Source organism: Brachionichthys hirsutus, chromosome 11 (assembly GCF_040956055.1).
Source record: "Brachionichthys hirsutus isolate HB-005 chromosome 11, CSIRO-AGI_Bhir_v1, whole genome shotgun sequence".
NCBI classification, from domain to species: domain Eukaryota; kingdom Metazoa; phylum Chordata; class Actinopteri; order Lophiiformes; family Brachionichthyidae; genus Brachionichthys; species Brachionichthys hirsutus.
In genome coordinates, this window is record NC_090907.1 from 8737238 (window position 1) to 8760038 (window position 22801).

Below are 22801 nucleotides of genomic sequence, written 5' to 3' on the forward strand. Positions count from 1 at the left end.
TTCAATTAAATACAGGCACCGTTTTCATACTGTAGCCTTTTTCTCAACACTACTCAACACACACAGCACATTGTTATAACTTTAAATGGAGTGCGCAAATCACGTGTTCCCTGATGGAAAACTGAAGAGGCTTTTTTACGCCCGATTGTGATGCCCACACATAAACGGCCATTAGATAAAGATCCTGACCCTGCCTGCCACTACGTAAGGGAGGTGAAATGCATGATGATTAGTATGAGACTGAAATGATTTACAGCAGAAAATACAAAATGTTTTTCAATATTCCTTCTGCGGATTTTGTATTTTGCTTTATCATCATGTAAAGAAACCAATTCAACACGACAACAATTGTTTTTTTGTTTTTTTTTTACAAAGCATTAATTTATTTAATGCTGTTAACTGTATTATTAATCATACTCTTTCACTGTCTGATTTATAGTGTTTATGTAAATATAACTATAGTAATTTATTATGACTTGTGGATTTCAAAGTCATTTGTTGGGCTGCTAACTAATAGCCAAAGGCATCATAATAACCATATCATGTTCCCATTTAATATTATATTCCCATTTTGTGACACAATTAACACCAAATTTGCACAAAGCTATAAATCTGCCAGAATGCTGCAGGAGATTAAGGCATTTTCCAAAACAGAAAATATACTTCACCATTTCATGGTAGCACCAAACATTTCTGCAAGAACATATTAATTTCATTTTGTCCAGAAAACGACCCACCAGTCTAATTCTATGGGGATTTTTAGTGCTATGCTGTTTACCGTTATCACAGAAGATATTTTGTCTTGTCACCATTGCTGGTCAACCACAGATGGAACAGATTAATAAAGGATGAATAATGGAACAAATAATAATGTCTTCTCATTGGCTCATGAGATCGGTGAGATAATGTCAAGATTTGTTACCTCCACCGGTTATGTTTTTGCCTACATTGGTTTGTTTGTCTGTCTGTCTGTTTGTTTGTCTTTCTGTTAGCAAGATAATGCAAAACATTTAGAACCTTTTGGTGACGATCCAGAAGAGATCGCATTTTCCGGATCATTTTCATTAACATTGCAGTCAATGGAGCTTCAAAATGTGTTCCTTAATTACTCGGTTGATTAGTGACCGATGTTCATGGAATTTGACGCAATCATGTAGGGATGGGGTCTCCATCTCACCACTGAATTTCAACCAGATCGGATCCAGAATGGAGTCAGTAAACCCCATTTATCGGAATAAAAGGAGCACAGATGTCCCTTTCTAAATCTGCATGATGTATGGGATGATATGATCCTAGTTGTGTATTAGAGTCTCTCTCCCTCCCTCTTTCTGTCTAATATCATAAAACAATAGCACCTTGATTTGTTGCTGTATATTTGCACTCGTACCATAAAGCATGTTTGCTAGAATTTTGAAACAGTGTACCACAGTCAGAGCTGATCTACTTGGTTAAAAGGTACAGCTTGTTCTGTATAACAAAAGGTTGTTAATTGTAGTTACTTGCATTCCCGTGACTCAGACGTTGCTCAGTTGTTCATTAGAAGGAATAATGCAGGATAATGAAACCAATGGCAAGGAATTCTGTCTATTTCTCAAACATAGAAGAACTCATTCAAAGTCATTGAGCAGCTTTGTGTGACAGTTTGACTGCAGGAGGTTAAATAGACTTCGTTCGTCTAAAATATTCTAACTGCATTCGGTGAGGTTTTGTTCTGAATAAAAATAATGACAATGAGGGGAATTTGAGAGCTGTATCTTGAAAAGGACACGATAAGTAACTGTGCTCCTTTGTGTTTATATACCCATTCAGTGTTAGTAATCGCAGCAACCTTCATTGAGCTCAGAGGATAGTAAGTCTGAGGAAAAAAGGAAAAACCTTTGGCAGCTAAGCACAGCCACATGTTCTCGATAAATCCTCAAAGCAGAATAGAGTGTACGAATTTGACATAACTATCAGGCTCATCATAAATTGTTGGTGCCCCTGCAACTTCAGCGATGGGCCTAGCCCTTTTCCACCAGCCAAGTATTATATTCAAATGAGAAAGTGTGCAGTGAATGATGAGGTTAAAAATGTCAAGACACTTTTTAAACCTCAAGGCAGGCAGTGGTGCTTGCGTCTGGTGGGACCATGCTGGAATCCCTCTGGCTCAAAGAAAACAAAAATAGTCTGTTATCTTATGCAGTTTTTTTTGTTTTTTCTTTTACATGCGAAGCAGAAACACATTTCAACTTAAAGGCCAGGTTCAAAAAGGCAATGGGTTTGAGTAAATATCCAGAAATCTGTTTATCAATCTGTTGGTTGGGTTTAAATTCAAATCGTCTGGGATTACCTGTCTGTTTTTGGGATATTTGGATGTCAGGGGATTAATGAAGGATTAAATGGTTGCTTTTTTTATGTTCTCAATCAGCTGGTCCAGTGGAAAATGCTCATTGCAAAATAAATAAATGTGTCCAAACTTTTAAAATAACTCACTAAGCCGATACTGAATGAGTCATCAGTGACAAATGCATTCATTCATCAACACAATCATTTCATGCGTGGAACACGTTATACTAGCCCGCTGTTTATCACCAGTGAATTGAAGATTGTGGAACATTTTTACTCATTTGAGATAGACATATGCTACCTTCAAAATAACCCTCTTCAATTCTTTAAACAGAAACCAGATAAAGGTGAGCATGATGAGTTTTCACTCATGTAACAGAGAGATTTGATTGTGTGCTTGTCTATGACTGCGCGTCTCAAAATTGAATGAAGGATTAAAATTGCAACCTGCAACAAATCTAAAAGACTTGTTGTTATTAGCTCTTTCCTTTTCAGTTGTGTTTATGAAGCAAGAATAGACACTTTGCACACGAGATCTTTCAAACGGATAATAAGGAATCTATGCGTGTGCATTGTAAAAGAAAACTGCATAATAACACATTTCACCGTGCACCCTGTTGTTGTAGTGTGCTGAAATAGAGAGGCTAGACTTGGTTGAGATGATGATTTCCTCGTGGATTGCTACAAGAAATTTCCCATCACAGAACCAGTGCTGGGAAACACTTCGTCATCAGAGCAGCAGCACACTGCAGTGAGTCATTATACACGACTACAACAACAAAGCGCTCCATTTTCGTTCAGGTCATAATGCATTGGCCCATCAGATTGACAGACTTCAGCATTACTCGCCCAAATTACCACAATTACAACTGTTGTCATAATAATCCGAGATCTGTCGTCAACATTATTAGCTCTGCGTAAAAGTCTCACATCATCATCATTTTAATTTCTAACAGTATTTCTCAGACAGGCAGTATTTATCCTGTGTCTTTGGTTGCCTTAACTTTAGGCTAATCAAAGAGCATGACATTGACCAGCTGTAAAATTACTCCATACGCATGCTAATTGTTTTACACTCATGCAAATAACTGCATGAGTTATAACATGCAACAATTTAAATTATGAACAACATATTCAACTAACTCAAAAACGAGCAGTTTGTACATGATTTATTGAAGTCGTTTATTTGTCTCCTCCCCAAACTCGTTCGACACAGTAACTGCAACAAAATTATCATGGCAGGATAGAATTAAGCAATGGGCTACACGGCGGTAAATGCTTCAGCAGCAGGCCTATTAAAGTAAGCCTGATTAAAATTAATTAACAATGAAACACAAAATTGTACGTTGTAATTTAATCATGAAAATGTTAAGAAAAAAATGTAAAAAGAGGTGAAACAAATCAATGCCTGAAACACAAGCAGATGGTCTAATGGGAACTGGGTTAGGCTGGTTGCCAAGTGACAGGGAATAAAATGAGGGTCCGTAGTTTTGGCCATGGTTTTGCAGGAAAAACACTTCTCCTCCCGAGTGTGAACCACCCTCTTTCCCCATAGTGCGGTGGTTCTGACACTGGCGGGGCAGGACAGGAGGCAGGCCTGGCCAAATGAGAAACAGACCCCCTTCACCCCAGTTTTGCCTATTTATCCCTGTGGCTTTTGTGTTTTCAAAGAAAATGAACACTCTCCAAAAATAGATTTGGGGCTCGCGTGCCAATGGTTTTTGAAGCCTTTTTCCACTCACTCCAGTCACGCAAGTAGCCTGGCAAGATCTTGAAGAGAGAGCAGGGGAAAAACAGAACCCGTGAGAGAAAGGATGATCAGAGGAAGGAAAATGCCTCTCTGGAGTGTTTGGAGAAAGGAGAGGATGGAGCATCCCTGGAGCCTGGCCCTCTGTTGAGAGAACAGTGAGCAGAGACTTCCGTGCAAGCTGCAGGTATGAGGGGTTTATGGGTAATCCAAGCAAGAACAGCAAAACTTCCCTCTGATCTGGCCTCATTTTAGCCTGTTCATCCAGCCTGATCCTTGCTGAAGGACCAGCATAAACCAGCTCACACCAGAATGCAAAGAATCCCTGATGTCCATAAGCCTACATCCTTCACTGTGCTTCGCTTCGCATACCGATACTGTATGCCTCTGCAGCTGGGATTCACATATTATCTCCTACATTGTATACTTCATCATGAAGATCGAAATCCAGAGGCTTCTATTAACCGCATATGCATATCTAAGTCAAGGCTTCATTATTGAACGGCTTTTGAACACCAGACATTGCGAGAGACCAATGGCACAATCTATTCTGCAGAGGCCATGCTAAAAGCATTATGTTCTCTAGTCGTTGGAGTCATTATGCCTTCAGCACTATATAAGCTCTCTGATGCTAAAGAGCATGAAAGGTCTTTGGAAGAACTGAGTCAGGGTTAAATTTTTTGGCTCCCGAGTCCATCAGGTGGGCACGCAGCTCGAAACCCTTCTTCTCTTGGCAACATGTGGCATTATGGTCTCGATTTTTGGTCCCGGTTTCTTGTTAGTGGAGTAGCTCTGCAGAGAAAGTTTTCAAATGTTCGGCTCCACGTTTCACTCGTTCTAGATTGAGGTGTAAATCTACCCTTGCATTAGCTGTACTTTTCTTGAAGTATTGACCAATGCAAATAATTTGACATTAAACATTGTGTAATTACATTTACTCCCAAATAAAAGAACAATACAATTTTTAACAATCGTTTTGATAATATTCAACAACATAAGAACAAATTACACCAATGCAAGGAATCAAGAACAAAAAGGACAAAAAGCTTAGTTAAAAATCAAAGCAGCCCATAAATATTTCCTCTGCGCTCTACTATTATTTTTAGGTTATAAACAAAAACATTTTTTGTTGAAATTATTAACATCCGCCTCGCCTCGGCGGAGGTTATGTAAACGCAGGTGTTTATCGGTCTGTCTGTGTGTCTGGCCGTTAGCAAGATAACTCAAATGGTTCTGGATGGATCTTGATAAAATATACAGGAAATGTTGGGAATATTACCAGGAACAGATGGATCTCTGGATCTGGATCTGGATTCTGGATCTCTTTGATATTTTTGTTAACATTGCAGTCAATGTAGCTTCAAACTTTGTTTCTTAATATCTTGGTTGATTATTGAGCGATGTTTATGGAATTTGACACAGTCATGTACGGGGGCTCTATCTCACCACTGAATTTGATCTTGATCCAGAATGGAGTCAGTGAAAAAAACATTACATTTTAGCATTGAAAAACCCATTTACGGATTCAAGAGTCTGTTACAATTACACATCAACTACTTCACTTTCACTTTTCATGGTTTCATGGTGTACAAAGATACCAAGAGCAATTTAGAACCTTTTGGTGATGATCCAGATAACCATGTGGATGGTGTAAATCCAACTCAGATTTAGTCACATATATCATTGCTGGAGAATGAATTTTCTTTTGTACTAACAAATATTCTCAAAACTTTGTGGAGGGGTAGGGCAAGGGTATGGCAAGCCTAACACATGCAGACAGTTTGCCTCAGCAGAGGTATGTGCTTCGTTTGTCGATAATGACTAACAGCTTGTTTGACCACACCAGCGAAGATCCATGACATACCTGATTGGCTCTCTAATTTGTGAGTGCATTCGGGACTCCAGAAGCTGCCCGGAGGTAAAAGCTAAACTGAAAGAAAGGAAACAATGCAACAAACACAAGCACACTCAATATGCAGTTGTAATTAGGCAGCAAATGTTGCCAGAAAGTAAACAATGGAGTAAACATGGAACTATTCACAACATGTATCAATTGTATTAAAAATGATTCCTTGATCAGAGAATCCTGTACAATTGATGATGGTTCCGAATTTTATGGCAGCAATTCCTTTTGTAGTTTGTAGAATTTGATTTGTTATTCAGGTTTTCTATTAAATCAATTGAACGAATGGTTGAGAATCTATCTAATACAAGTGTCTTGGAATAAAAATGATTCACAGAGCGATTGCTATCACAACAGAACTATTTCATATTCTTACTATTATGCAATGAAAAGAGAATATTCAATCTCTTTTGAAGGACGCTGTCCTGGTTGTTAACAAAGGAAAATCATGAACAAAACATGTAATTCGAGTGATAGGTTGATAAGTGGATTTTTTTCCCTTTAAGCATGAACACAAATGTGCAGCTTAACAAACACAATGAAATACACTATAAATAGAGCTGCCACAGGTTTAAAGGGAAGTTATGAGAGCCTATATTTTAGGGCTACGTTTATATTCTCATATTCTTTTCCATCATCATATAGTACTCATACGAACATATTATTTACAACTTCCAGTAGAGAGTTAGGAAATATGAGTGACAAGGAACGGACGGCACGGTGGCGTTGTGTGTAGCAATGCCATCTCACAGCAAGAAGGTACTGGGTTCGAATTCCTATCTGTGTCGAGTTTGTATGTCCTCCCCATGTCCACGTGGGCTTTCTCCGGTTTCCTCCTACCTCCAAAAACACGCAATTTAGGCAAATTCATGATGCCAGATTGTTCGTATCGTATGAGTGTGTACGTGAATGGTTGTCACATTCGGGGTGTAGCCTGCCTCTCACCCATAGCAAACTGGGATAGGCTCCAGTAGACCCGTAACCCGCAAAGCAGAAAAGCAGTAGATTGTCTCATCTACAAGAAAATGGATGGCTGTGAGTGACAAAGGCAATGTTAATCGGGGCAGAGAGCTCTAGCCACTTAATTCTTTCCAAATTAAATTCAGAAGAAAAGATTTAACCCCCCATCCCAACTCTAACCAGCAATAAACCCTGGAAATATGTGTACTGTAGCTTTTGGACAACAACTACATAGCATTGTGGATTAATTTCCAATGCTGGCAGACTTACATGACATTCATTCCCTTATAATGATAATGATTTATACCTATGTGAGGCTGTGGTTCAATTTGGATCAAGTTGCATTGATGTTACAAAAGAATTAGCATTGGAATTAACTGACAGCTTCAACTTCAACTCATATGGAATAAATGTTGGATGCACTTGGGGCCATTTTCAGCTTGTGTCAGTCTCTCCTAAAGCTCAAAAATAAGATAAAAACATACAGGAATTTAACTATTCAGTAATCTAATAAAAGTTATAGTTGTCTGAAAAAAACTGCAATATTAAGAATTTATAATACTAGTGCATCCCCATAGGACAAGTTTAAAGGTAACAGAGCAGCAAGCCACTGAAGATCGTAGCCTTCCGTGCATTCACTTTGTGTAGACGGGAAAATTATAGATTCCGTTTGGTTTACTCTGAGCCTTTAATTTAAGCTTTGAGTAATGATTTGGCTTATTCCCTCTTTCTCATATAGTCGGTTCTGTTGTGTATACGCTGGCCTCTGATCATAAGTTCTCAGTTTTGGTCGCAGCATTCATCTCATAACTTGAGCCTGTTTTCACTCCAGAGTTCATGTATCATCGGGCCGTCCAGCTCCACCCACATTTTCAGTCTGGAGACAAGAAATATACACAATCATTCAGTATTTTGTGTGTGCACGTGAGAGTGCATGTGTGTGTGTAAATGAATGCCACAGGGTTCAGGTTTCAGCTCCACGACCATTCGAAGGCAGGCCTTGGAGCTGGCAAACTGTTCTGGTCCAGTTTCAGCTCGGTTTCATCCAGCAGCAGGGGTATATAGTCCAGCCTTAGGCAGAGTGATGCAATGAATTCCCATGACAGGAGGTAGATATTAAAACACACTAGTGAATATGTAGTGAATACATTATATATATATATATACACTTTATATACAGAATGAAAACATGAAAACTAAACAGTAATTGCAAAATTTTACTAATTTCTTTTCTCACAATGTTCTTGTTTGTTATGTGATTTGTGAATAGTCGTACATTTAGCAATACAATCAACATAGATTGACATTTCTGAATTAAAAAAGTGAGGAAAACTGGAGGGACAACAGGGATAATAAATAATGTTGGATTCTTTAATGAAAATGTCAATTTACATACACCTATAGATAAAACCAAACGGAGTTGGCGTTTTGGTGTGGTCAGTTACATTACTTCATATTACACACTAACTTCTCCTGTCTTCCAGATCCTTCCCCTACAATCAGCTCATTCCTGTCACCTGTGTTTCTGCAATCACCTGCAACTCATCCCCCATCAGTCCTGACACTACGTAGGTTCTGCTCCTACCACACCCACCTGCCAGATTGTTTAGTGACGATTCCTACTCTCTAGCATTCCAGATTGACCTCCCGTGTTTCGACCCTGCCTGATCCTCGGATCCGTCTGCCTGTTTGTTCTGATTACCTGGTTTGTGAACTCTGCCTGATCTCTGGAATTGTCGCATTGCCTGCCCTTACCTGGATTTGTCTGCTGTTTTGGACTGGCTGTTTTTACCTGGCTTCGGATAATCAAGCTCAGTTATTGGATTTCCCCTCTACTGTAGTGCATTTGGGTTCTTGCCTGTCTTGGTCTGTGACACATATAAATAAATTATGAATAACACTCAATGGCTATATCATTAAATAAAATATTGCTCTGGGACTGACTGACGTTTGGCCATTAATCAAAATTGGGAGTTTTGGGTTGCTTTGCATATTAAAGGTCACAGGTTAATGTTAATGAGTTTATCTATACTCAGATTTTGGAGGTTTTGGATGCTGAATATACTGCTGGGTACTTTTGATTGGGGTACCGTCACGATAGAGCAAGTTATGTGCTTTGGCAAATCTTAAACTACAAGATTTCAGACTTGTATAATTCACTTGTAATCAAAAATAAAACATTTTAAATGATATATGGATTAGTTGCACATAACATTTATTATGATTCATTTTCATACATAATTATTCTGGGCTGATAAATGTTGAAAACAGAAGCAACAGTTTGTTCGCAAGTACTTTAATCAGGCACTTTTTGCTCAAAACATTTCTATGTGGGAACATTTGGAGCGATTTCTCTTCTATGGCACCACAATACATACAATTTGGGCAAAATAAGTAGGTAGGTAACACTGTTCAATACAAAGAAATAAAAACAGCAAGGCACCTTCATTCTGTCAATAGGTAGCGTTCATTTTTATTTGGCCATGGTCAAAATAGTGTCCTTGGGAATAACTTACCAAGCCTCTCGGTTCTTTACTGATACAATAAATAAAATATTACAGTATGTTAGTGTTGCTTTACATTATGACAATTAAGGTCTAAAATCACAAACAATACACGCAAACTAATCTGCATTAAAGCCACAACAGGGCTTTCGGTCATTATTAATGCAAATTGAAATTACACTTATTTAATAAGGGTGACTGGAAAAAACAGCTATAATCAAGAATGTAGTCATAATGTAAGCATCTGTAAAAACATCAAATGGAATATGACTGTATATTTCACAAATTTCTTCTTATTGACAAGAAACATTCTCTGGTAGTGTTTGGACATTTTTTAGACTTTATCACATCATATGAAATATTTGTTAGCGTTTCTTTAAGTCTGTAGCACATTTTTATCGTGCCATTGAAAATAAGGGACATGGTTTCATTACAGTTTGCCAGTAAATATATACAATAAATCTGAAAAACAAATTAGAAAAAGACACGGTCAGGATAACACTGATGTAGCAATGTGTCTTAAATATTTCACTGAGGAACATTAGACAAATAGACAAACGACCCGCCGACACTCATTTACATTCTCTGGAAACATTAGGCTGCTAATGGAGCAAACATTTTAACACTCGCCACAAAGTAGCTCAAAGTTCTCCCTCACACGATTTATGACACGATATGACATGATATCACACGAAAAATGAAAGCGGTAAGGCTCATTGTGAGAAATTAAAGCCAGGACACGTGAAGGACAAGATCATTGGACGTCAAACTTCCTTTTGCTTTGCAGAAAATAAACGGACGTATGTTGAAGACAAGGGCAACTTCTCATCATATTCACATTCATGATTACCTTTTGATATGAGCTCAAACATTAGGCTTATAGAAAATGTGATCACACAATGTTCCATTCTGACTGTTTCATTTGTTCGAGAATGGTAGTCGTTCCCTCTGTAAGCAATCTGTTACAAAGATCCAAAATCATAAAGCATTAATGAAGACCTTCAATTACACCCAGAAGAGTAAGAATAAAGAGATTTAAACAAGTATAGCATGAACATTTATACACCACAAGCAACAAATATACAAATATAGAAATATATTCTGAGGCTGAGGCAACCTTTTTGACACATTCATGCCATTTCTTGTCAGACGCCACATGTAAGTATAAAAATATAGGACAATGCATTTCAACAAAATATTGACAACTTATATGGATCTTCACTCGAATGTGCAAAATGACACGGATCAACACAAACACGTTGAAGTTCAGCGTTTCTTCAGTAAGCACCACCACAACAGCTTTATCATCGTTGTGAATGAGAATGGAAATGAAAATAGCTTTGACTCGTTTCAGGTTGCAGTCATACAGTACAAGACGTCTGGGGCAGCAATGACTAAATTTTTAAATCCGCAGCTCTGCCTCCTCAATGTGCTCCAGATTGTGTTCAGTTGTGCTGATCATTGATGCAGAAGGACCCTGTGAGACGCTGAAGGGTGTGACTGCAGGAGAACGTGCTGCTAGTGGTGAGAGAGAAGGGGAGAAACTTGGAGACATAGCAACTGAGGAGATGGACCCCTCGGCGCTGAGCGGAGATCTTCGGAAAGAAGCCAAGTGGGGGAATGTCCTCCCTACTGCAGGCTTCGGAGGTACAGTTTTGGCCCCAGGATGGGCCACAGAAGTTATTAGAGGAGGCGGGTCTATTCTGGACTCAGCCTTTGCTTTGTGATGAAATGACCTGCGAGGATGAGGAGGTGCCGTTTCATCTTTCAAACGTGCTATTTCTGTGAAAACGTTAGCTAAAGGTTGAAACTGGGGGCACCAGTTAAGTAGGTAGTCCCAGTTATAGCTGCCCCGCAACTCCTCGTCACTGGCTACGATGGCTGAGAGGGAGCCATCCGCAGCAGGCTTTCCATCTTCTGGAAAAGTATAGTCTTTTGGGTGGGAGATGCTGAGTCCACGACCCACACCCACATATACACCCCCTTCATCCCTGTAGACTGGCACCTGGCCAGCTAATAAAGTACTATTCAAACTACCCGCTTTCTTTCCTCTGAACCAATCAACAGAGGGCTCGCAGGACACGTCGGATAGCTGATCTGCATCCTGTTGGATTCCAGAATCTGGACCTCGAGCAGAGATGCGCTCCTGCATGGAGGATGAGATACTTGACACTCGAGGGTGTTCATTAATCATTCTGATCTCATCATCCTCTGCGGCCTCTGCTGAGCCACGGCCGCTTGAATGAGAGGGATCCAAGGAGCCTCCACGTGTATACGGACCGCCATTAGTGCCGCTCTGATCAGCCGTGTATCCAGGAAGGGCCTGATGGTAAATCATTTCATTTGATGCTATTTTGGTTTCTTCCAGCTTGTGCAGCATGTTCCCTGATGCTAGTTTTCGACCACAAGCTTTCTGCTCCTTCTTCTGACGCCCTAATTTAACAAAGAATAGGGCCACAGCAATTATTATAAGTATGACTATGATCCCAAGTGAAACTGCAATTACACTGATAAGCAGAGTATTAACGCTTGTGATGAGACCAAAAGATGTACGAGTCACATCTATGGTAACTTTGGCCACTGCTATGCGAGATTTCTCCAGTGGGCTGTGAGCAGTCACGTCAAGCGTCATTAGACGCAGCTCTCTTTTAGAGCGACTCATTTGTCTACTGTAGCCATCCATCCTCAAGGAAATTGCCCCCGTTGATTTATTGACTTCAAAATGAGGTGAACTGTCCTTTAGCGAGTAGAGGACAGTGCCGTCAACACCCCCGTCCTCGTCTGTGGCTTGTATTTTACCAATGATTTGACCTTTCGTTGCTCCTTCAGGCACTTCGAATGAGAAATCTGAGGATGTGAACACAGGATCATATTCATCCTCTCCCATTACATAAACCTGCACTGTGACACTAGCGGAATAGTTACCAGCGTCCATGGCAACAGCCAAAAAATGGAAGGAGTTTACCTTCTCAAAGTCAAAAGAAGAGCGAGTTCGCACTTCTCCCGAAGTTTGGTTGATGAGGAAGGCCTCGCTTCCCTCTTTAGAGCTGTCTAACATGTAGTACCTTAATTGTCCAAAAACACCTCTGTCATGGTCAATTGCATGAAGTGTGGTGACGAAGGCATTTTGGGGTTGATTTTCCCTGATGCTCGCAGTCAATAGTTTGAGGGGAAAGAAGGGCCGATTATCATTGATGTCCTTCACCTCAATACTGACTGGGGCCAAAGTGTAGTGCCCTTGGCCATCAGAGGCCTGGACAACAATCATATAGGAGGACTGTCTCTTGCTGTCTAGAGGTCTCGTCAGCTTCAAGGCTCCGGTCCACTGGTCTACCTGGAAAAGTTCTGTTTCGTCCCCTGAGCTTATGGAGTACTGCACTTCGCCATTGGGGGCAGAGTCTTGATCTGTGGCAGATAGATGCAAAATCTCTGTCCCTGCAGCAGCTCCCTCGCTCAGAGCCACACTATACTCTGCTCGGCTGAAAGCCGGAACGTTGTCATTGGCATCTAGAACACTGATGATGATCGGCACGCAGGAGCTCCGCTGGGGGATTCCACGATCTGACACCACGACGGACAGGCTATAACTTGCCATTGCCTCAAAGTCGAGCTCTTCCACCAGGATCAGGCTGCCGACTGTCTGGAAGCCTTGTCCCTCCAAGAAACGCACGCTGCTCTCAATCTGGAAAGTATTACCCGAGTTGCCACTAGCAATAGCAAAATCAAATCCACAGTTGTCCCGGGACATGTCTCCGTCCACAGCTTCCAAGGTCAAAACAGTTGAGCCAGGAAGCTCGTCTTCAGACAAAGTGGCCCTGTATTCTGACTGGTGGAAGATGGGAGCATTGTCATTGACATCGATCACTTGGACTTGGACAGTGGAAATGGCTGAAAGAGCTGGCGCGCCGTGGTCCCGCGCTTCAATTACCACAAGGATGGAGGGATTCTCTGAATCAAACTCTGTCTTTTGGTTGACAAAGAGAGTACCTGCGAGGTGAACAAACATGGATATAGAAAAATATATTTAATTTTAGTCTTCTATTCAGATATTATTCAGTTAATAATCAGAAGCCTTCGTTGTGTGGTGTTGCTTGCCAACCACACACACAAAAGGGTGAATGAATGAACGTTGACTTAAAACACTCCAGCAAGTTTGGCAAAAGGTATTAAGGGGAGTTGCGTTTGAGGCAAAGTAATTGCATTTCAGAATAATAGAGCAGCTTGAGGCACTCTTTATAACTCAGTTATGTTTAGATGTTATTTCAAGCGAAACATATGATGCAGATAACATTTAATCTGGCTTTCAATGGCATGATAAATAAAATGTTTAAATATTTTGCAACATTTATTGAAAATTCTTGGAAACTCAAAAACAATGTGAATCCAAGAAGATCTTTGGGGAATAGTGTTTTTATGGACGTCGACAAAGAGGGGGAACTCCAATCAGAATACTCCAGAACACGTAGAAGGGAACTTTACCGTTGTTTGGGTCAATGTAGAAGATGCCTTTAGTTGCTGACATTACTCTGTAGGAAATCTTGCCATTCTCCCCAAAGTCACAGTCAGTGGCTGTTACTGTGATGACTGCACTGCCTGCTGGGAGGTGCTCTGACACAGTCACCTAATGAGAAACACACAATGCAAGTAGATACACACCCATTACAGATACAGACGGATTCAAAATGCATACCAATACTCTGAAAAGCAGTAGAAGAGAGGTATGAGAGGAGCTGTACCTGATACAAATCCTGCGTAAAGGTTGGGGCATTATCATTCACATCATCCACCAGCACAGTGAGGTTGGCCTCACTTTGATGTTTGGAGTCAGATGAGCGGACAGTCAGGGTGTACCACGTCCTTTCTTCATAGTCCAGAGGGGCAGTCAGAGACACGCCTCCTCCATAATGATGGATACTAAACACACCTTGGCTGTTCGTATCAAGGTGTAGTGTGTAGGAGAGGGCCGGCCCAGAGTCCACGTCATTTCCTGTTACTTGGGTGATAACTGTTCCAATCAGTGTATCTGCATGTGTGAAGGCATGGGGGGGGGGGGAGGGAGGGGAATTTTCTTTATTAAAAAAATATCCTGCTCTGGAAAGTTTCCTTACAGTAACTCTCAGATGCCAGCAACATGGATTTTATGACCAACTTCCAAGACCAACTTCCACAAAGAAGCCGACTTACCCTCAGGAACGCGGATTTCTTGAGGCAGAGGGATCATGGGACTGTTGTCATTGAGGTCGATGATGATCACAGTGAGTGTGGCAGAGCCAGCCAGCCGTGGGGTTCCACGGTCTGTTGCTGTAACTACAAGCCTAGTGGCGCAGAATGAATGTCAGTGCATGGACCCTTAACTTTTATGTGGTTTCACAATGTTTCACGGTTTCATAAAAAAAATAATTACAGAATACGTTTGTTTACTCTATTTTCTCCTTTTTTAACTCGTTCTTTCCAAGAATTGTTTTTACAAATTTTGAATTTATAGAATGGAATCTAATTTCAATGATAAAAAAAACAACTAAAGGAATAAATGAAACTCTTAGGTACCAACAATTTAGATTGGAGTATGAGGGTTAGTTGAGGTCGCTCAGACAATAAGCACATGTTTCTATTTTTCTATGGAGAAATCACTCATCAAAATTTGAAGTGTGCTGTCCTCTCCCAGAAACAAATATCCGCATCACTATTGAGTGCTCCATTGAGGTACATGTGAGAGCGGATGAATATCATCACACTTCCAAACATTGTACATGGAAATGTAAAGGGCAGTGACGAACTAGGAAGAGCCGCCAAGGCGAGACATGATTATTGCTAAAGACAGTAAAGCAGCAAAACTCACTTTGTTTGCGTCCAGATCTCTCTGTCCATGATGGCTGCAGTGGTGATGCTGCCAGAATATGGGTCTATTTTAAACAGGCCACTCATGGATGATGATCTGAGAGAGTAGGTCACCTGCCCGTTCTGACCGAGGTCCAGGTCATCTGCAGAAACCTGAGGAATGCATATAGACAGATCCCTGTTTAAGTCAAACATTAACATATGAGATATATTATGCAAGTTCATAGTTTACCAAATGAGTTTCATGGAACACGTGATTCTACAGTATATTGGAACATGGAGAACACATTCATTTCTGATTCAGATTTCTAAAGATTTTTTTAAGCGTGAAGGACAAGGTACTGCACCTGGATAATAGGAAAATCATAGCCCTGTGCCTCTCTAATGTAGGCTACATAGTTCTGGAGTTGGAAGCGTGGCAAATTGTCATTAACATCCTGCAGGATTAAGTTGACAGCCACGTAGGAGTTGGAGGATGCCGTCTCAGCTTTCACCACGAGGCGGAGTTTTGGGGTCTCCTCAAAGTCTAGTCCTTCAGATTTCTGGACCCATATTTCACCTAATTCCCCAAAATAACAACGAGTCACATGAGAGACTCAAAACACAGTTTTGCGGTGTGTGTGATGCCATTTCTGCGCTTACCAGTAATGGAGTTTATTCCAAAAGATTGCATTCTGTTTCCAGTGAAAATACTGTAACTGATGCCAGTTTGAGAGCCATCGGGGTACTGGGCCTGAGCTCGTGTTACTATTGTGCCTTTGAGATGAAAAACACACTGTTGAAAAAAATCTTATTTCCACATTCATCAATTTTTAATAAAATGATTAGAATTTAATATCATTCAAACCTATAGCAGCGTTCTCCTGCAGACTGACGTCTCGGGTCGAGCGGGAGAAGCGGATCCCTCTGTAACTCTGTTCCCTGATATAAATGATAACCACCCCCAGGGAAGATTGAGCAGGGCTGCCCTGGTCCATGGCCTGAACTATCAAAGTCCTCTGGTTTTGGGTCATAGTCTGCAGCTTCTCTGTTGCTTGGATGTCTCCAGTCAGTGAGTTGATAGTGAAGCCCCTCACAGGGTTGGCGAAACGATAAAATACAGAGCCATTAGCCCCAAAGTCCTTGTCCTCTGCCCTCATGGTGGCCAGCACTCTGTGGCTGGACACGACGCTCGCAGAGATATTCACAATAAGTGGATCCTGAATGAAGAATGGAGCATTGTCATTCACATCCTGAACGTAGATGGTCACCTGAGCTGTGGAGTTACGGGGGTTCACAGGAGAAGAGTCAGTGGCACACGCCTCAAAGGTGTAAGAGGCAGTTCTCTCTCTGTCTAAGGGTGCTGCTGTTATAATACGGCCTGTGTCCTGGTCTATGATGAACGTGCTCTGGGAGCCACTACTTAGAAAGTACAGCACCTGGCTATTGGGGCCCTGATCCAGATCAATGGCGTTTACCTCCAGAACCAGCGAGCCAATAAGCACATCTTCTGAAATGTCTACAGTGTAGCTGCTGCTGTGAAACTTGGGGCTATGATCATTGATGTCCATAACGGTTATAACCACCGGCGCGGTGCTGCTGAGGGGAGGTTGGCCCTGGTCCTGAGCTGTGATTGTTAACGTGTACCGAGCCATCTTCTCCCTATCCAGAGGCCTTGTAGTAGACAGCGCACCTGAACGTCTGTCCAAATGGAAGTCGCCAGATGGATCTCCAGCTGAGCAATGGTAAAGAGTGAGAAAAATAACAATAAGAAGATGATGAGTTGAAGAAGATAGAGAAAAAGATTGTGAAATTTGCCATAAAAAAATGCTCTGATAAGAGCAGGACATGCTTTTTGACATTCAAAAAAAGTATTTTCAGAAGAAGAAATACAGACACAACATTTCGTATTTGAAATGTATGATGAGAAACACTCAACAAAGAAAAGGTGAATCTTTAGAGCAGTTGATCTTATTACCCAACTGAATGAAAACTGAGAAATTCTCACCTGTAATTGTGTACTTCAGTTCCCCACTCTCTCCTACATCCTGGTCAGTTGCTCTCAAGGTAAACAGAGGCAATGCCTCCAGGTTTTCAGGCACCTCGATGCCGTTATAGAGACGCCCAAATACAGGGGAGTTGTCATTCTCATCAAGAACTCTTATCCTCACCGTGGTTTTGGCATCATTAGGGGGGAGTCCTCCATCTCTTGCATAAACTATATAAAAAAACAAGATAAAATCCACAACAATATTTTTGGTTTGGGAGATGAAACAGTTAAAAATGAATTATAATATTTTGTTCTTAGAAGCAGTCAGTCTTCTGGTATTGTCTGCCTACCTGTCATGGTGTAGTACTCCTGGAGCTCTCTGTCCAATGACTTGGTTGTTGTTACTGCACCTGTAACTGGGTTGACACTGAAACCCTCCTCTGAGATTCCGCCATACGTGACCTGCCCATTCGCTCCTAAAGAGAAACACAGTGACTGCTTATACGGATCGAAGAACCTTTAAAAGATCAAAAGGTTGACAAAATAATGGCCAAATGGAATTCAGAAGGTATTTGGTTTTCTGTTGGAAATAGTTTTTTTTTTTGCTGTCTAAGTCTTTGGCATCGATGGACTCCTCTCAGGTGTCTGGAAGCCAGATTGTGAACTAACAGAGGACTCTGGCAACCTCATCTGAGTACTTCAATGACTGCATTTGTGAGGAATGTTTATAATCTTTCAGTTTTATACTCTTCTGACTAAGTCTGGGAGAATGCACACTTTTTGTTCTCTACCTCTACCCAGTACGCAACCGTGCTGCCATACTTTAATATATAGTTTAACATTACAATTTGGCTAATTAAATTGTGTTGAAATAATGGTGATATGGCGCTTTACTCATAATGTGCCATACAAATTACCGAAGCACGAGCAAATATAATTTTCTAAAAAATATATATTTAATTTACCAATTTATTTGCACTAACAAAATTAGCTGAGAGCAGCTTCACACCTTGGTCAAGATCAGAGGCAGACACTGTCAACACACTAGTTCCTGGAGGCAGGTTCTCAGAAATCTGGGCTTCGTACTGGCTCTCCTCGAACCACGGCACTTCATCATTAACATCAATCACGTGGACACACAGCAGCTGGCTGGACGAGAGCTGGGGCATCCCATGATCCTCAGCGATTATTGTGAGGTTAAAGACATCTTCCTCCTCACGGTCCAGAGGTTTGAAAATAGACAGAGAACCTGCAGAGAGATGAAACAGGATTGAATACCATAATCGATTTTCTGAATGTATATTTGTGTGCTTTTCGACAGCAAATTTCACGCCAACCATTACACACACACACTGCAGTGTGTGTGTGTGCATGCTATCAGAGGCAATAAATCATGTCACTTTCAACAATCGTATGCAGTCAAGTCATTTAACAAACGAGAAAATATTTATCGTGCGAGGGATAAATCAGAGCTAATCTCCTCCACACAAGGCTCTGCCTACCTGAGAGCGACCACCACCACTGCAGTTATAGCCCACAGTCTGGCCACAGTTTACGAGATTTTCCAAAGGAGAATGCCGCAACCATTGAAAAAGAAGCAGTAAACACACACTCTAGACACGCAACAGCCAGGCCTGTCGTGCTCTACGGTAATTAGGGGCACCCTTGCATTTTCATCGTCCTAGCCTCAGAGATGAGACCAGGCATTGATTCAATTTCAATTCGGTGCTTTAGAATGAGTTGCAACTGTTAAAGAAAGGGAGCTGGCCTGTTTTTGTTTGAACTTTTTCAGCACGTTTTTAACTTGTATCTCGCAAGGACTGAGAAATCTTGCCCCAAAGCCTTTAATCTGGTAAGAATTTGAGACCGGAATATTTTACCAAATTTGACTCAATTGTGATCCTGCTGTATGCCTGGTCTCTGAGAACACAGAGGTGGAAAAAAAGACAGTGGGAAAAGGGATGTTTTCAATTCCAACATCTTAAGCCTATTTGATGTTTGTGGCACCAACTCTGTAGATTGCAGCATGAGGGTTAGCTGAAGTTGCTCAGACAACAAACACATATTTCCATTCATCAACATTTGACGTATTAATCCTGGAATACTGTTGTCTTTCACAAAGAAGCAATTCACATTATCACCAGTGGACTCTCCCTTCTCTCAGAGGGAAATGAATGACCTTCCATCTGACAATGAGTGATGAGAAAATGCCTCATACTATGACTTTATATATTCATTATAGTAGCTGCAGAGTTATATCTGTTGTGGTTGACTTAGATGCCAAAGTAATGAAAATAGAGTGTGTAGAGATGGTCATGGGTCTACAAGTCCCTGGACTAAAAACAGAAGCAAACCAGGTGCTCAAAGGATTAACTCTGTCATCATTCTAACAAATAACCAGTGTGCATAAAAACACATCCAGGTGAACACACGTACTGGGCTGAAGAAGAAGTGGCGTGCATGACAAGACCCTGAAAGTTTCTATCCCTCATCTGCTCTGGGGGCATCCTGGTTGGTGTCTTTAAAGGGAAGGCGGGGCTTTCCATGACACGTGTCTCAAACACCACAACAAAGCCCATAGGGCCAAATAGCCAAAGGTCAGCACTGACTAAGTGACAGAGTCTCATGCGAGCAAGGAAAACATGCATATGGGCATGCCTACACACACACACACACACACACACACACAACACACGTAACTGATCCCTGCTCTAATGGTTCCCAGAAGGCCGGGCAGGAGGTTCTTTGGTCTTTCATGGGAATAGATCCACAATAACAGATGATGGGTTGTGTGTGTACTTCTGCATTCTCGTGTGAGTGTGTCTTATATATCTGGCATGCTGCTCTGTCTGTCTGACTTCCAACTCAGAGAAATAAGTCATGAAAAGTGGACCAAGAGTAGCTCTGTACTTAGACGTAAGCAGAGTACTACAAGACCTTGAGTGTGTGTTTATGATGGGGAGGTTTGGTGATTGTGGTGGGGCGCTGTGTGGAAGTACATGGAATAGTGAGCAGACAGGCGAAGCAAAGTAGATTTTAGAGGTGCTCAAAGAGTCAATGAGAAACCACAAAAAAGAAGAGCAATTCTGATTTGCTTGTCTCTCTAAATTGAAAGTGTTATAAATTGAGCTAGGGATAAGTGCTGGAATTCCCAACAGGTGCTGGAAATATTAAGATGGAGGACAAGCTGAAAACATCAGTATATTTACTATAAAGAAACAGGAGCAAGAATGATTGGGCCCACTGGGATATACATCAGCAATGGAAAGTAATCATTTTGACACTAACATGATATTGCATATACGTCTCTCTCTTTCCAACAGGTGACGTTCCAGTAGTCAAAATGAACACAGACAGAATATTGTCATTTGTTTTCACAGATTTATCTCAGATCACTTACTCATTACTAAAGCCAGACTCACCATGAATAATGTATACAATGCCAAGTGAGCTTGACCGCCTTGCAAAAAAGCCAACAGCATGCACATACTATCTCCTGCATTGGAACTAGGCAGGACTTACCTGTGTTGGAGTTGAGGCGGAATGCTCCTCTATTGTTGCCTGTCTGGATGCTGTATGTCACTCTGCTATTCTCCCCTTGGTCTGCATCTCTGGCCATGATGTAGAGCACCACGAAGCCCACCGGCTGGTCCTCCATCACACTGACAGCTGTTGGCGAGCTGAATACTGGTTGATTGTCATTCTCATCGGTTATATACACCCTTGCCGTGACAGAACTCCAGCGCCTCTGACTGACATCATGAGCAGAGTCTGTGGCCTTTACAACCAGTATTAATTTGGGGCTGATCTCATGGTCCAGTTCCTGGTCCAAATAGAGAACTCCAGTGGATGGGTCAAGGGTTAGTAGGCCAGGGCTGCTTGGCCACTGATGAATTATGGAGTACCTCAGCTCACTGTTGGGCCCACTGCCATCCTTATCTATGGCTTGGAAAGTATAGATGGATGAACCGTGCTCCATGCTTTCAGAGATGACAATAGTGATAGGATCTTCTGAAAACTGTGGGGCATGGTCATTGCTGTCCTCAACATCAATGTCCAGGCGTACCAGGGTGCTGCTAGGGGGGGCCTCAGAGAAGTTATCTACCTCAATCTCCAGAGTGTAGTGCGAGACTTTTTCATAGTCAAGAGGATGAGCCAGGTACACGTCTCCGGTAAGACGGTCCACAACAAAGGTTCCATCTCTGTCTGTGCCCCCAACCACTGTGTAGGTCATATCTCCTTCCTCCGAGGGTTTTTTTTCATTGAGCCGGACTGAACCAATTACAGAGCCAGGTTTGGTTTCCTCCACAGAATTGAAAGACATGGAGCGGGAACGAGAAGTTGGTCTATTTGTGCCGACAACCTGCAATAAAGAAGGAGTAAAGGAGTGTTTAAGGACGTAGTAACATGACAGTGGATCTGAAGCTTTGTTTAAGTGCTTTGTGGTAACTGAATTTACAATCGACAAAACTTAATATTTGATGGACTTTTGGCAAAGCAGCAACACATTTTGTTTTTTGCAATTCATTCACTTGTACTGTTTGTGCACACTAGAAATAAATTAAACCATTTACAAGAGGTTTTTATGGACTTAAATAACCGGCCTGCTAAGCTTAATAACACTCAGACACATAAAATGGTTCCACATTAGATGGAAAAGAAGTGCTCCAGAAGTAAATTGTTATGGCCCTATCATATCATTGATGCATTTCAGAAATAAGTCTGAAAAGATGATTAAAGCAAATGACAGAAATGCATCAGTGAGCAAGAACAACACTGTACTGTTTAATCCTAATAACTAATAATTATGACTTTAAATTGTTTTCATTTGAAAAGGGGAAAAACTGAACGGGTACTTAATGGGGCTGCTTATATGGTTAACCTATTTTCCTGGAACCTATAAATCAACATTCTTTCCAGGGTTCTTCCATTGTGTCCATTTTCTGTTCTACATGAAATATTAGCTGAATTATGTTCAGTGCTATGTTTTATGTGATTGTACAGCCCTGCACTCATTGCAACAAGGGCTACTGTATTTAAAAAAAAGTGTTGAAGCCATTGAGCCCTTGATCAGGGCAGTCTACAGCTGGCCCTCATCATGAGCCAGCTGGGAGTATTTGATTCAGACCCACTTTTCCATTTCAGATAGAAATTTCCCCTTAGAAAAGTCACAGGGGAAAAAAAAGGGAGGGGATGGGAGGGTAGCTTGTCAGAAGTGAGGCTGATATGCTGGCATTTCTGAGGGGCCCAAAGACATGGATCCTCTCAGCGTCGAGTTCATTCTTTGATATTAAATAGGTGAGTGGGGAAGGTGTTTGTGCTGGCTGAGCTCCAGTGAAGGTCTGACCTGAATAGAGAGCGAGCAGGAGGTGCTGCGAGGAGGCAGTCCTCGGTCGGTCGCTGTCACCATCAGCGTGTACTCGGCTCGCTCCGAGTGGCTGAGAGGGGATGACGAACGCAGCTCCCCGGAGTTTGGGTTCAAAGAGAAACGCTCGGCCCTGGGACCTGGGAGAGGCAGAGGGTCTTTAACCGACGATTATGTATGTCAGGAAGGA

General features: G+C 41.5%; 1 protein-coding gene across 1 annotated transcript in view; it reads right to left on the bottom strand.

The window, feature by feature from the left end:
* Positions 1-10841: 10841 nt before the first annotated feature.
* Positions 10842-22801, bottom strand: part of LOC137901733 (protocadherin-16-like) — a 68025-nt gene continuing 56065 nt past the window's right edge. Inside the window, exons 8-21 of the mRNA XM_068745778.1 lie at positions 22572-22751; positions 21779-21783; positions 20769-21609; positions 18256-18495; positions 17597-17722; positions 17265-17474; positions 16125-16991; positions 15920-16033; positions 15625-15836; positions 15279-15430; positions 14624-14754; positions 14176-14462; positions 13919-14060; positions 10842-13426 (exon numbers count right to left, since the gene is read on the bottom strand). Of these exons, the coding sequence (XP_068601879.1) occupies positions 10842-13426; positions 13919-14060; positions 14176-14462; positions 14624-14754; positions 15279-15430; positions 15625-15836; positions 15920-16033; positions 16125-16991; positions 17265-17474; positions 17597-17722; positions 18256-18495; positions 20769-21609; positions 21779-21783; positions 22572-22751 (6092 nt within the window). The remainder of the gene's footprint in view (positions 13427-13918; positions 14061-14175; positions 14463-14623; positions 14755-15278; positions 15431-15624; positions 15837-15919; positions 16034-16124; positions 16992-17264; positions 17475-17596; positions 17723-18255; positions 18496-20768; positions 21610-21778; positions 21784-22571; positions 22752-22801) is intronic.